Source organism: Desmodus rotundus, chromosome 1, assembly GCF_022682495.2.
Source record: "Desmodus rotundus isolate HL8 chromosome 1, HLdesRot8A.1, whole genome shotgun sequence".
NCBI classification, from domain to species: Eukaryota; Metazoa; Chordata; class Mammalia; order Chiroptera; family Phyllostomidae; genus Desmodus; species Desmodus rotundus.
In genome coordinates this window covers 24,180,937-24,196,662 of record NC_071387.1, presented here as the reverse complement: position 1 = coordinate 24,196,662, position 15,726 = coordinate 24,180,937, and the positions used below count along the sequence as shown (strand labels likewise).

The window sequence follows — 15,726 nt, the reverse complement described above, 5'->3', positions numbered from 1 at the left end:
GTGATCACAGAGCTAGTCACTGGCAGGGCTGAGATTAGTGCCCAGTTCCTTTCGACCCCAGAAGCCATATAAAATTCTATTTGACGCAGTACGAGGCCCAGGTGGGAAACGACTCTACTAGGCGGCACGGTCAAAAACATCAGCGCCTTCCATACAGGTGACATGAACTCATGGCCCGAAGATTTGTTAGCGTTACAGCCAGTACTGAGCTGTGTGCTGGGAATTTTTATACACCTCATCTCTGACATTTAATTCTCACAATAACTCTGTGGGGTAGGTTGTGTCCTGACCATTTCAGAAGTGAAGAAACTAAGGTTCTAGAGGTTATGAGCCATAGCCTGGTACGGGAGCCCACTGGCATTGGGACTCAGATCTACGGACCCCTAAATGTGTCCTTTTGCATTCATTTTTTTTTTACTTTTATTTTTTATTTGTTTTGTTTATTGTTGCTCTATTACAGTTGTCCCAATCCCCCCCATTGTTGCTCTCCCCTGCCCTACCTCCCCGCCCTCCTCCACCACAGTCAATCCCCTCCCTGTTGTCTATGTCCATGAGTCATTTGTCATTTACACTTGTTCTTTAACTAGACCCTTCCCCTTCTTTCCTCCCTCACCTGTCTCCCCACCCCCCTCTCATTGTCCCTGTCAGTCTGTTCCATGTTTCCATGCCTCTGGTTCTATATTGCTCAATTGTCTGTTCTGTTCATTAGGTTCCTATTATAGGTGAGGTCATACGGTATTTGTCTTTCCCCACCTGGCTTATTTCACTTAGCACAATACTCTCCAGTTTCTGACAGAACCATGTTTGGGACCTGTACCTTTTAAGATGGCCACTTAGCCTGTCACTCTCTAGCCCTCCCGAGCACTGATCTGACCCAATGAATCAAGCCTTATGGTCCTGGCCCCCTCTGCAGCCCCCACATCCAGGGCCCTGTAGGGCAAGAGATGCTCAATATATGTTGGTTGACTGGAAAACGTGAATGCATTTCCCCCATGGCACTGACAGCAAAGGGAACAAGGAAAATCATACAAATCATTTCCAGTTTCTGAAGCGAGTGGACAGAAGCAGATCAGGAAAAGAGGTAAGAAAAGGCATGATAATAATAATAATGGCTAACACTTAAACAGGTTTTACTATTATTATATTCATTTTACAGAAGAGAAAACGGAGGCTTAAAGAGTTAATAAATTACCCAAAGCGATAAGGTTGGTAAATGGCAGAGCCAGGATTCAAAGCCAGTCAGTTTCAAGGGTCCCTGCTCTTAGCCACTGTGCACCCAAACCTCCTTATGCCCCTGCACTATTATCAGAGTATCTAGATTATTGATCTTGCAAAGCCCTGGCTATCCCGAGTCACTAACATGTGTGCATGAATGAAGAGACTGCTTACGAAGCTCACACTCCCAAAACCAACTCTTGAGAGACAAAATTTAACCCATGCCCTTTTACCCTGTACCTCTAAAGTGACTTCTGTCATTGAACACAAATTCACCTTCCAAACTCAGGGGGATGATCTAGCATTTCTCATCCTCCTAGCCTCCCTGTAGGAACCTAACTTGACTACTGCCAGGCCTGCCATTCTGGCTTCACTCATTTCCCCCCCAAAAATGTCTCCCCACCCCTAAACTTAGTACTTTTCCTTCATAGAGGCCTTCATAAAGAGTTTGGAAATAAAACTGATGCTTTACTCTTATAAACCCCTATAGAAAACTCTTTGAAATCTTGTTTTGGTACCTACCCCCCCACCTCCCCATCTCTCCTCCAGAAGGATGGAGACATGGAGAGAGGACCACTGTCTTCAAAAGGTGTTTCCCACCCAAGTCAGAAACTCCGGAGCCTTCTTGTACTGTTGGGTATTAAAATAATGATTCTGGTGTTGAAGTGAATGGCTACACTGAGCAGCCCTGGGGAGCACCGAAGCACCACTCCAGACCAGCTGCCTCGTCCTTCCTCAGCCATCCCATGGATAATCTGAGCACGCAGGGTTCCTCAAGAGAAGCACTACTGACACTTCGGGCCAGGTAACTGTTGTCGGGGACTCTTTCACCAACTGTAGGATGCTTGCCGCATCCCTGTTCCCTGCCCACTAGACACCAGCCACACCGACCACCCCCCGCCCAGGATAGTGACAACCAGAAGATATCTCCAAACATTACCAAATGGCCATGGGCATTAAAGTAGTGATAGGATACTTTTTGGAGTTTGACAAGGTAGTAAGATTCAATGGGAAAAAGAAACAGATGAAACTATCAAAGTATATTCTGAGACAAAAAAGGAAGTATGGTCTTTTGGGGGGGAAGTTTTATTTTTTTACTGTATTTTTTCTGATTACCATTTAGTTCCCTTATACCCCAGCCCCGCAGACACCACACTGTTGTCCACATCCATGAGTCCTTTTTCATTTTTGCTCAATCCCTTCCTCCTTACCCACCCTCCCCTGAGCTGTCAGCCTGCTCTCCATCTATAAGTCCGTCTCTATTTTACTTGTTAGTTCAGTTTGTTCATTAGATTCCGCGTGAGTGACATCATGTGGTATTTGTCTTTTTCTCACTGGCCTATTTCACTTAGCGTAATGTTCTCCAGGTCCATCCATACTGTCACAAAGAGTAAAACTGAGACAATGAGTTACCCCAGATCTCAGAATGTTCAAAGCAATAGCACGCTCTGTGCTGTATCAGCATCAAAATAAAAAATACTTAGCAAACGACCAAATAAATAACCTCTAAACAGCTCCCTAAAGACATAAGATTTTGATAAATGTCCCCAAAATAACTAGAAAAGGAATCACTGTTTAACAAAAGCTGCTGGAATGACATGCTAGGAATGAAGGAAAAATTAGTTTTAGGCCCATCCCTGAAACTATGCACTTCAGTTAGGTCTGAGTGAACCGAGGTGAAATCTTTAAGTTCAGACCAGAGAAATGCCAGAGAGAAAAACAATTTTTAAAATCAGACCTGCCATCCTCCTAAAACTATACAATCATGTATTGATGGTGGCTTTTTTAATTAGTTTAATCCTTTGGAAGAACATCTGATCACAGACTTCAAGGGCCATTTCCCTTTGACTTAATAATCGTACTCCTGAGATTTTGGCTTAAGGAAATAATACAAAAGGATGAAAAGGCTAGATGTACAAAATCTTTATAGTAATTTATTTGTAACAGCAAGCAGTGGAAACAATCTACATGTCATCAATAGAATATGAACTTATAAAATAAAAACTATATTGATATATTACTATAAAGCTACCAGTAATGTCAATGGAATCAGCCCAGAGTAAATCTGGGACCAAAAGATTCAGCACTTCCTCTAACCTAACTACCTTACTAACCTGTAACACCCTCTTCACTGTGAAAGGAACCGCAGGGCACACCTCTCAGGGTTGCCGCGAAAAGCAAGATAACGGATATAAAAGTACTCTCAACTACAGAATGCAGCCTGTATACAAAAAATCATCATTGTGAATATGAAGATTATTTGGAAATATGGGAACAAACATACCAAATAATGTTAAGTGAAAGAAGGAAACAGCATAAAATGGAAACCATGAAGGTCATGAGTTCAGTTGTCTCAGGCTATCCTCACTCAACTCCTCTCAGTGCCAAGGACCACACACAACCTGACCCCCAGGAGCTCCTTCTGCACATACAAGAAAATGCAACTGCGCTTCTCCAAACGCAAAGCCCTGCATGATCCGGCCCTGCCTAGAATACAGTGCCCTTGATCTCGGGGCTCCTGATGTTCCCCTGGCGAACTGCTGCTGGACTTCAGGGTTCACAGCTTCAATGTCATGACCCTCCCTTGTAAACTAAGCCCCTATCCACAGCCTGGTAGTACCTAACACAGTACCACAGCTTGTCTGGGTTGTTTTTCTTCGTGACACATCACAACGTGTTATCATTTTTACTTGTGTGATGCTTCTCTCACTAAACTGCAAGTCCTATAAGGGTAGGAATCATGTCTCCCTGGTTCACCGCCACATACTCAGATCACTGCCCCACGGGTAGTGATGCTCAGTCAATATTTACCCAAATGAAACAATAAATGGCTACTTGTTCTCATGCTCTTCAGTCCACAGAAGAGGAAACTAAAACCTAGGAGAAGTGTGTTTCCCTAAACCCGATGGCAGATGGTGGCCAACCTGGAGTGAGAAGTGAATTAGAATTAGATAATTAGAATTATTATCTGGATTTGAACCATCACTGCCAGGCCAGGACTAAGAACAGGGAAGAAGTGTGTCAGGGGAAAATGGAAATTGGGAGGGGAGAGGGAAGTTTTCATCTATTCTTTGAAATTCTATAATGGCTCTTCAAAGAGTTTTAATTTTTGACAGCTTATTCCTGTCATTGAACAACGCCCAAATACCAATACTCTAATTTATGCAAAAAAATTAGAATTATCTATTTTCCCAGCCTTATGGCTAGTCAGATCTAATTGAGAAAATATTTAACAGCAAAGGGAAAAAAAAGTGATAATAGCCGCACTCTGTCCCATCTGCTCCACAGGGACCTTGGCCTCTGGCTCATCCTAAAACTAGACAAGGATCCTGAAACTCTGAAGCCCCTCGCCCTTCCTGTCCTGTTTGTGCTGAATGACTGCCACCCACACCAGTTAACTGTTACTTTGGACCCAAACTGAGCTTTGCACCTAACTTTCGCAACTCAGTTTCAATGAATTCTTCGCCCAACAAGAGGAGCAGAAAGTTAACCCTGGCTGATGGTCCCCATGAGCCTGCACAGTGGGGGCACCAGAGAGAGGTCCCCAGAATTCACCCACAAACAAGGATGCAGAGCGAAAGGCCAAACAGCCCCCCTTCAATGGGGTTACTCTGGCGAGTACCGAGTACCGGCAGGCACCAGCTCTTACAAATTCTTTCTGTTCTTCCTGGCCCCTGGAGCAAGGAAGCCTCCTTGAGACCTGCAAACTAATGGCTCATTTAATGCATTTACCACTCATTCAGCAATTATTTATTTAGCATATCCCAGATGCCAGGCTCTGGGGCCACGTGTAGACTCCAGGATCTCAAAAGATGGGAAATGAACAATGATTTTCTGTACATCGGCTGGTTCTGACTATATGAGCTAACACAGTGGCACCAAACCCCTTCACAGGTCCCACTGTTCAACAGCATAATCCAGAAACCCACGCCAGGTGCATTGGGAAGCAGCTACTTGTCAGAACTTAGGGTCCAGAGACATTTAAAGCAGACAAAGCAAAGCTTGCTAAGAAGGGCCTGTGCCTGTAGGGCCACCAGGAAATTCATTCTAGTGCTATTTCCACGAATGACTGACTCTGGACCCCTGTCCCCTACCGCAAACCCCAGTTCTGTCAACTGTAACAGGGGCAGGCCAGATCTTTCCAACTCTGACAATCTGGGCACCAGCAACCTGAAATAAACCACCTTTCTTTCTCATTCAGCAACATACATTTCCTTTAGTAATCAGGAATGGAGGTCACCAGGACAAGCTAGCAGGCAGTTGACATATCATCTAGAAAAGCCCTTTGGTGTCAGGAAGTTGTGTCCCTACTTCCTCCTTCAACAGGAACTCTGCCACAAGAAAACAAATTGCCTTTGCCCAAGCCTGCCTGTCTCTCCAGTCTTAACTCTTTGTAAACCCATGAGCTATAATGAGCAAGAAGCAACAAGCTCAAGAACAGTGGAGACTGGCCCAACCAGAATGGCCCAACCCCCACAACCTGTTCCAGGAACGATTCCTTGGTTGACCCTGGAGAAATTCCTTCCCTGCTTTGTGCCTTAATATTCTTATCTGTAAAATGAGAGGCTTTGAACTGTACTGCCCTTGGGATCTCCTATCACTGCCAAGATGACGATTCTTTCCACTACTCATTGGCTAATGGACACACCACAGAAGGAATGGTTTCCTATCATAGGGGCTGTTACAACCAGAATGAGAAGAGGCAGGAGACCTGGACCACACAGTAGCTAAGAAATGAGGATGGGAGATGAATTTGGACTTGGCACATCAGAACCTTGGAAAAGCCACATGGAAAGCAGGAGAAAAGGTGAAGAAGTCAGAAACGTCAAGATCTTGAGACGAAGGAAAAAAAGAAAAAAAAAAAAAAAAAAACACCAAAGAGCAATTTGACATACTGGTTTAGAATACCAACTCCAGAGTCAGATGGTCTGCATTTGAACCCTACATGTGCTTCTGTGGACCTCAGACAATCTACTTAACCTCCCCAGCTATAATGAGGAAATAAGCGTACTTCATGGAGTCACAAAAAGATTAATCCAGTGAATATCACACTATTTAGTGCCTAGCACATGGAAGCTCATTCTAGTTGTCTGCTTTCCCTATATAACATCAGGTTTTATATTTTACCATTATTATTATTACTAAGACAGGTAGGACGTTAGATACCTAGATTCTAGTTCCTACTCTCTCATTAATGATCTTGGGATTCAGGCCCCCACGAGTAACACGAAGGGCTAAACAAAATACTGTCTCTCAAACTGGAATCTGTGTGTGTGTGTGTGTTTGGGTGCATGTGTACATATTCCTGATGGATTATGTAAGTTCCCTGTGAGCATCTCAACCATTCTTTGTTTTCATTTCAATGGTCACCTACACAAATCAGAATAAACATATCTGGATTTTCTAAATGCCTACTTCATAACAAGTTTTGGCACAAGATTTCAAAGCCTAAGTTTCTATTTGCGCTTGATTGTGTTGGCACCAGCATAATTGTAGCAGACTAATGAGAAAGGAACAGATGCAGACATGATTTATGAATGATGAAATTGGTGGTCCAACTGAAAGTGAAATGGTATCACATGAAGGTCACAGGAAAAACGGTTGGAGAGCTGAATGCTTAGAACACAGACTGTCCAAACGCAAAGGGATGGCACCTCAGCGTGCACTGCCACGTTCATGTTATTGCTTGGATTTGGTTTCAGCTACACAGCGTGAGCTGTCTTACTACAATCACTCCAATTGTATCGGTTTTGCAATTTTGTTTGCATTAAATTTATAAGTATTATGAATCATACAGTTATATAATAGCATAACAATAAGAGGTTTGTATCTAGTTTCAGATATGTATATATTAAGTAACATTATAATAAAAAGAAATTTAGTGAACACAAAGGGACATTTGCATTCTTTTAACATTGTTGTTCTTTAAAAAAAAGGTCCACACATTATTCTAGTTTGAGAAACACTATGTTAATTTATCTCCAAGGTCCTGTATAGCTCTTTGAGTCTAAGAAAACAATGATCATTTTTGGCTACAGACATGTTAAGCTTCGTTGAGACAGCCAAGTGGGAATGCAGGCTCAGAATTCAGGGAAAAAGGAAGGGCAGCAAACAGATGTAGCAGCGAGCTACAGAGAGGTACTGCTGAACTCAGGAGACTAGATGTGATTTCTAAGAGTGTTCAGAGACAGAAAAGCAGAGAGCTGGCATCTGAGCTTCCAGGAGTTCACTGTGCCTCAGCCTCAAACCTCCTCTGTGGGAAAAATACCATTCACTTGTGCATTAAAGATGATTTTTCTCAGGATTACCCCAAGAATTACCATGCCATCCAGAGGGTGAATAGCTTAGAACCCTCCACAGAAATAAAACAAGTCTCTGGCTTATCTTCCTCCAGGCTTGCAGTCCAAGCTGAGAGAGTCCACATTGACACTAGAAGATTCCATCTTTCTAAAAGCCGGGCCATTAGCTCACTTCATCCCCATACCCCAGACATACAGGGGCCCAGCAGGTGCTCTTGGGGGGCCAGATGCCCCCCGAGGCTGCAGGGAAAGGAGCCGGTGGGATGGTCAGGGGTGTCTGCAGCAGATTCCAGGGGTCAGAACTCATGCCCGGCAGTAGCACACACCAAAGCTAACATTTCTGCCTGGTTGCAAACCTGCCTTCAGTGATAAGTGATAGAGCCACCAGAGCCACATTCATTCAATCACTTTGAGAAAACCAAGATTTTCTTTCCTCCCTCCTCCAATCCCCAACTCAAAACCATGAAGAAATGAATGGGAGAATCCCCGCCACCCAACCTCTGAGAAACCCAAGCTTACTGTTTGCCTTCTTCTGAAAGTGAGGTTCTTCCACAGCAGCAGCCTCAGCTGAGGCCAGCAAGCCATGTTACCTCAGCGGGCGCCCACAGCAGCCTGAGTGTAGCTCAGAATCCGTGGAGGCAGTGGCCGGAGCTCACAGCAGGGACGCTGTGGCTGGTCATTAACTGAAAGATAAAGCAGGAAGAGAGAGAGCTGTCAGTTATTGCTGCAAAGCCAGACGTACGCCAATGAGGGCTGTGGCTCCAGCCCCCTCACCTGAGACCTCAATCCTGGGTCTGTATCATGACTGCTTCTCAACAGGTCATGAGTCCTGGACTTCTGGCCTCAGCCTTCTCCAGTCAACAGGGATTCATTTTACCTCCACTGGTGTGATCATTTGGGAATGAAAACTACCCTTAAGAAAACAGCTTTAAGTGAGCAATCTGAGGTGGTCAAAGCACTGAGGTTGGAAGTGGTATACTGGAATCCTGGACACCTGCCTCCCTTCTCTGAGAAAATGCCTCCCCTCACATAAAATGTCAGCAGCATTCACAAATTGGGCCTCAAACCTGGAGTCATTTATGCTATTCCCTGACATTCTCTGCAGACCACGTTCTCACCTGGCCGCAAAGTTGAGCTGTTCAAATGATAAACGGCACCATTGGGAAAGCAGTCTCCCAATCTGGAAAGCCACTGTGTGCCTCAGATGACCGGAAATAACCACCAAGGAAATGCTGCGACACCTGGCTCCCAGGTGTTGAGGCCAACCCCAGTGATGTGTGTCTGTGGAAAGAAAACAGCATCCCGTGGAGAAACAAGTCAGCGGAGGCAGGCGGGGAGCATCGCCTGTGAAACTGACAAGCTCCCACTGTCCAGACACCTGTACCCCCTGGCCTTGCTCCATCTGCACCTGCACAGAGTGGCCAGCTGCTTCTTGTCAGGTGTCACAGGTGCCTCCTTGGAGGACTGTTTCGCCATGCTAAGAGGAGGGGAAGTTCTCGTAAACAGGGGGATACAACATTTCTATGCATCCTCACTGCCCACTCCACAGCTGTATTTATTTAATGCTGGAATAATTCCAAGTAGTCACACTAAAGTTAAAATTGGGGGGAGGAGCAGAAAAATGGGAAGTGGAAAAAGAGAGGGATACACTGGTTAAGGCAAGGCCATGCTGGTACTTCGTAGTCAGGAACCCTCAGCAGAAACCAGAAACCAGCTTTACTTCTAAAATGACTCGGTTAATCATCGCGGTCTGTAGCGGAACAGAGGTGGGAATGGGGCATTACGCGTGAGAAACAGCAAAAAGAGCTAAGAATGTAGCCACCACTTGTGGATACAAAACAAAGCAGTAGACGGAAAGTCCGGGCGTCCAAATCAGATCTCGTGCAAAGGTCAACTTTAGTAGGATCTTGCTTTTGTCCCTCCCCCCAACAAGGACTTAGATTAAACACTTCCAGAGAGGAAAAGAGAATGGAGGGAATTTGCAGAATCTGGGGAGAAGGAATGACCCATTCATTCATTATGTATTCAGATTCATTCCTTGACAATCCAACAAATCAGCAATTCCTCTGAAGTACTCAAGACTTAGGATATATTTACTCAGCAAACCTATAGAAAGACACAGACCCACCAAGGGTCTCACTCCAAAACAAGCAAGTCAGTTTGCAATTTGTTCTTTCCAGGATAACTGGCCTCTGAGCCCAGAGAGCCAGAACGCCATTGTGTTTGTGATCCCAAAACGCTTTCACGTGGCCTAGGACAGGACTTGCACTCCAGAAACAGGGAAGTAAATAATTAGCTATACATATGTTTCCAACACAGTACATGGTAGATTAAAAGTGCCTCCGCTAAATGTGAGTGGAAAATCTCAGAGGAAGGAAAGACATACCTCTATAGAAGGTGCATGAGAAGAGAAAAATCAGGAGGAGATTTCAGGGAGGGTATTTTCCTAAAATTAGAGTTTCTGGGTCTCCAGCTATAGGTTCTGCCTCCGGGTCCCGCCAGGAGACACACAGAGAAGGCTGGCAAGAAGAAGCCCAGAGCAGCAGGAGGAGGCTTGTTCTGGGTTTGCTGGGTGCAAACAGCCAGGCTTCTTACCCCAGTTCCCCCACCCACCTTGGCATGGCCCTGGGTGCCTACGTAACCCCCTCCTCCCACTTCATACGTAAGGCAGTGATCACTGGCGGGGAGCCATGCTGGGCTGAGGAGGGTTTGGCAAAGGCCAAACCCCTCTGCTAGGTGACTGAAACCAAAGGGACATTTCTACATCAGTTTTCCAAAAGAGTGAGCAAACAAGCCAAAACGAAAAAGAAGGCAGGACTATGAACGAGGTTTCTCAATGTTTCAAAGCGAGTAGCACACTCACTTCTGCCCTTCTGCACATTTCCAGTCACTGGCTGGAAAGGGTCCCACCTCACAGTCATTGCCAGTCGACAGGACACTCTCATCCCACATCAGCCATGTCGCTGGCCTCCCAATCTTGCCCTGTTCCATCCCTTTATCACACGGCCACCAAAGTTATTCTACTAAACCAGGTATCTGGCTGTGTCACTCCCCCACTTAAAAGCGCCCCCTGGGGATAAAGCCCAACCCTCACTGTACTTTACCTAGTGTCCCTGGGCACTCCTGTCTCCCGTCTCCCGTCTCCCGTCTCCCGTCTCCCGTCTCCCCTCTCCCCACCTCCTGATGCCCCGGAAAACCACTTACAGGGACTGAATGGGCCACACTCTCTCCTGTCACTGGGACTTCCTGGTGTGCCCCTTGTCCTGTCAGCCTGGCTAACTCTTCCACAACCTCAGGTCTCCATTTAGCTGTCTTTTACCCAGGACCCTCCCCCTGCACTGTCACCTCAGTTAGGAGCCCCTCTGTGGAACTCCCTGGGCAGCCCGCTTCCCCTTGCTGCCCTTCTCCCACATTCTGAGTCTGGGCAGGAGCCATTCCTGTCCCTCGTATGAAAAAAACAGTACGGGACATGTAGTAAACACTTAGGGGATGTCTGCTTAATTAATTAATGAAGAGATGGAGATGAGAAATAGGGTTATAGAATATAAGGGTGGTGGCCTTTCTGGGCCTGTGGTAACCGATTTCTCGCATGTGATTAACTAATTCAGACAAATTGTCCCCAGAGAGGGAGCTCTATGTTCAACGGACTTCCACCACTCACTCGTGTCGGCCACAGAGGACTGCTGAGCTTCCCCGGTGACTCCTGGGGCACCCGGGAAACTCTAATTGAATCTTGGTCTGCTTCCCACAATCGGCGGGTGTAGCTAAGCATGGAGCAGGCCCTCCCAAGGCCAGGGGAGCCATGAAACATGCTTTCGGCCAAGCTGCATGTTCAAGTCCTGCGTGTACTCTTTCCAGGTCTTGTTATCAGTCACCCAGATGGATCACCCCTTGTCTGAATTCAACAGATGGGTAGTTTCCAAACCCTAGCCTTCTTTTGTACAGTGTGGGCCTGGAAGGAGTGCCTGTGCAAACTTGGGCCAATTTTTTAAAGAAATTTTCACTTCAAATGCCACTGGTATTTTAACGTTATTCATATCTAGAAAATACAACAGCCTGCTAAAACATGACCTTCTAAACTAAATAACGATGGTCAACATCATTAGTGGCAGAGTATTACTTGGCCAAAAAACAATGAAATCTTATCCTTTGCGACAGCATGGAGGGACCTAGAAGGTATTATGGTCAGTGAAACAAGTCACTCAGAGGAAGAAAAATACCATATGATTTCACTTACATGTGGAATCTAAAGAACAAAATAAACGAACAAACAAAACTGAAACAGACTCACAGTAACACAGAACAGACTGATGGCTGCCAGGGAGGAGGGGTTTGGGGGGACTGGGTGAAGCATGTGGAGGGACTAAGAAGTACAAACTGGCAGTTACAAAATGGTCACGAATGTAAAGTACAGCATAGCGGATGTACTCAATAATATTGCTGTAACTATGTCTGGTGCCAGGGGGATACTGGAAATACCGGGAGGGAGGCGGGCGGAATACTTTGTAAAGTACGATTGCCTAACACCTGAAACTAATACAAAATAATATTGAATGTAAACTGTAATTGAAAAATAAAATTAAAAAAAAGAAAAGAAAGAAAAACCAGCCAAAATCTTGCTACACTTCTTATTGCTGTTGCAGCAGCCCTATAGATCTTACTTGGGCTAAGAGGAGAACACCCGAGCAAAACCAGGTTTAGTTGTAATTTTAAAACATCAGTTCAATTTGTAAAAACCCCAATGAACAACCACCACGAACCCACTAGAACTACTAAACTTTTTTCAGTTTTAACCTGTTAGAGAGAATGTGAAGCCATGGGCACCCTCACACACGGCTCATGGGAAGGCAAGCTGGAACAGCAACTTTGCAGAACAGCCTGGCAATGTCTTGTAGCTACACAGACTGATGACACAGCCCGGTCACCCCATCCCAGGCGTAAGAGTGCCCCCTTATCGTCCAGTGTGGGCGCCTGAAACCACAGAGAGTACCGACGCCTACATGTATGTTTTTCCCCATCCGTACATACCTATCATAAAGTTTAATTTACACATTAGGCACAGTAAGAGATTACCAACAGGAGCTAATACTAAAGTAGGACAATTACAACCATGTATTGTAGTAAAAGTTATGTGAACATGGCACTATGAAGTAAAACAAGGGGACTTGAACCCAAGCACCAAAATACGGTGACAGTCAAACTGGTCATGGAGATGGCGGGGTGACGAACAGGCGGGGAGGGAACACGTACCGCATCCCTACGCTCGGCAAAGGGGTGATGCGCATGCCAGGCGGGACAGAACAGGCGGTGCGAGACTTCATCCCACTCATCAGAATGGCACACGGTTTAAAACTTAGGAACTGTTTTGTTACGGAATTTTCCGTCTAATACTTTTGGACTGTGGTTGACTACAGGTAACAAACTGGAAAATGAAACCCCAGATGGAGGGAAACTACTGTATTTATCTGAAAGAAATGACAGCCTATGTTCACATAACTGTATGTGACTATTAGAAGTGCTACACAGAATAGCCTGATTGAAAACAACCCAAATGTCCACCAACTAGTGAATAAATTACAGCGGAACACTACTCAGCAATAAAAAGGAACGAATTACTGATACATACTACAGAATGGACAAAGCTCAAAAGCCTTATGCTGAGAGAAATAAGCCAGATAAAAAAACTACATACTGTAGGACTCCACTCACAGTTCCCATTCTGCAGCAGTGAAACAACAGGGACGGAAATCAGGTCAGCAGTGGCCAGTGGTTGTGGGTGGGGGAGAGGACAGACTGTAAATGTCCTGAGTGACAGAACTAGTCTACATCACGATTTCGTCGGGAAGCAGTTACACAACTACTTACATTTATCAAAACTCATCAAACCATACACTTAAAGAAGAAAACCATATCCGTATGTAAATTATACATCAATTCCCTGACTCCCCCACTCCCACCAAAATAAAACCTTGCCTTCTATTATAACAGTTAACATACTCCACAAGTCCAATCATACCTGGGACGACCTAAGCACCGCTGAGGGTAAAGTTGGATCATTATGTGATTCCCTAGGAAGGCTGACTAGTGAATAAGATATTCTCCACCTATTCATTCAACCAACAACGGCAACCTTACCTTTACAGGGCTCCTATTCACCACAACCAATATTGATCGAGTTCCTATTATGTGTCAGGTGCCGTCCTAGACACTGGTGATTCAGCAGTGAACAAACGCAGCAGAGTTCCTGCTCTCGAGGAACTTCTGTTCTAGCAAGGAAGTGGAAAGTAGACAAGTAACAGCAGGTTGTGAAGGCAGAGTACGGTAGGAATAATAAAGAAAAGCAAAGCAGAGGAAGCAGACAGACAGTCATGGGGTGGCTAACTCCTTTCTGGTGAAGCGTCTTGGGGACAGTGAAAGGCAAGGGTAGGCCATATGCTGTTTGTAAAAGGGTCACAAAGTGATGGCTAAGATTGTGAATTTTTAACTTTTTTCTAAACAAAACCAGAAATGCCAGACAGACTCAGTGATGCTGACAAAAGGCAAACATATGGGCTCACAGGAAGCTGGTATAAAGGGGAAATGAATACCCTAGTCAGCACCTACCACACCGCCCCCTTCCCCCTTCTCAGCCAAACATCTGGCCCTTCTGAATGTCACATGTCAAAGAGAAATAAATAAGAAAAGAAAAGGGAAAGGAAAGGAAGACATGCCAAAAACAAGGTAGGAGGGCTTTGGGGATTTTGTTTCCCAATTTAGCAAAGCCAAAAAAAAAAAAAATTAGGAACTGCTTCCTGCAACTGCCTTTTCTTTGTAGCGTGTCTTCCTTAGATGGAAGCTCAACCCTGAAGTTGGAGGGTACGGCCTCAGGTGCCCCCAGCGTTCTTGCAGGGAGGAAAAAGTCTAGCTGACCCTTTTCTTACTGCACAAACTGAGAGTTTCTGGAAGCAGTGCAAACACGAGCATTTTTTTCCTTCTTACATTCCCTTTGATGTTAAATCTTCTATTGGCCGATAGAAAGAATTCGATGGGGCTTTGGAGACCCACTCTCGCCACACACCTGCTCGAATCTGCTAGAGAAGCTGAAGTCCCCAAAAAGCAAGTGACTTGCCCGGAGTCACCCCCGGGTTTTTCAGGAAATAACTTTTCAACAACTGTTACATGCCCTTTCCCACTGTGATGTTCTGCCTACAATAGTTTGTTCTTCTGAAGAGTTCATATACCCAGAATGTACGGTCAGCAACTAATTCTCATCCATCAAAACAGTGGTTTTATGACAGCTATTTCTCCAAACTTGATATTAATGAATAAGTGTGTATGTGTGTGTATTATTCTCTGCCAGGCTAATTTCCACACGGTTACCAAAAGTAGGACAGAAGTTGATATTTCTGAAATCTATCACATGAAATTGTTTCTAGATGCCTTACATCAATAAACAGCTAGCCAGAAACCTACAATGCAGGAGGTAGATGTAAGGCAGGATTTAACTACATCACGTATGAACTGAAAATGTATTGGCGTTAAAGCTCAACTGATTGCCTATTCATGAGATGTAGATGCAAAAGCAAGAATTACAGATGTTTATGCATCTCATCTCCAGAGAGATGCAGAGGGTCCTGTAGAATTAGAATATGAAACCTGCAAACCCAACAGAGCACACTTGCTTTGCAAAGTTTGTTCTTTAATTGCCTCTGAGCACATGTTGCGGGATCAGTAGCCACACTCAGGAACAAGGTTCATGAGGTTGCTGAAAGTCAGAAAACCAGGCTGGAAGAGTCTCCCTACAGCCACGACTGAAGGCAGGCCACCCATGACTGAAGATGTGGCTGCTGTGGTGGTAAAGGGGGATTGTGAGTCATCTTGTGATCTCCCCCAGGCTGACTCAGCAACTTTTTTAAGCCCGAAGTAGATTCAACTGCCTCAGTTTAACTTTTCTGGCCTCCGGTTGCTTTTGAGCCATCTACCCTTCAGGCTATCCTTGCTAACCCTTAAATTCTACCCCGTATGCTCCCCACGATTTCTGGGAAACTACCCTTAGTTGCCCTTAGAGGCCTGCAGAAAGACCACTGGCTAGTACTCAGTCACCCACGAAATTTTGTTCTACTTAAACTGTAACATTTAAGTACTCAAATTGGAGGAGGCAATTGGTGTAAGAAGTCCTCCAAGAATAAAATGAAACCATTCTCCCATTCTAGAATTCTATCATTTTAAAAGA

The 15,726-nt window shown here is 45.0% G+C and overlaps 1 protein-coding gene across 6 annotated transcripts in view; it reads right to left on the bottom strand.

Annotated features, from left to right (window-relative positions):
- The window catches only part of ABCA1 (ATP binding cassette subfamily A member 1), a 119,018-nt gene that overhangs the window by 90,562 nt on the left and 12,730 nt on the right, over nt 1-15,726 (bottom strand). For 3 of the 6 annotated variants that reach the window (XM_045195077.2, XM_045195076.2, XM_071221278.1), the window contains 2 exons: nt 8,633-8,795; nt 8,034-8,197 (listed from right to left, as the gene is read on the bottom strand). In XM_045195077.2, coding sequence (XP_045051012.2) covers nt 8,034-8,099 — 66 coding nt within the window. In that variant the 5' untranslated portion in view covers nt 8,100-8,197; nt 8,633-8,795. Of the gene's footprint in view, nt 1-8,033; nt 8,198-8,632; nt 8,796-9,900; nt 10,059-15,726 lie in introns of those variants that run through there. The other 3 variants (XM_053922100.1, XM_045195079.2, XM_045195078.3) reach the window with 2 other exon arrangements.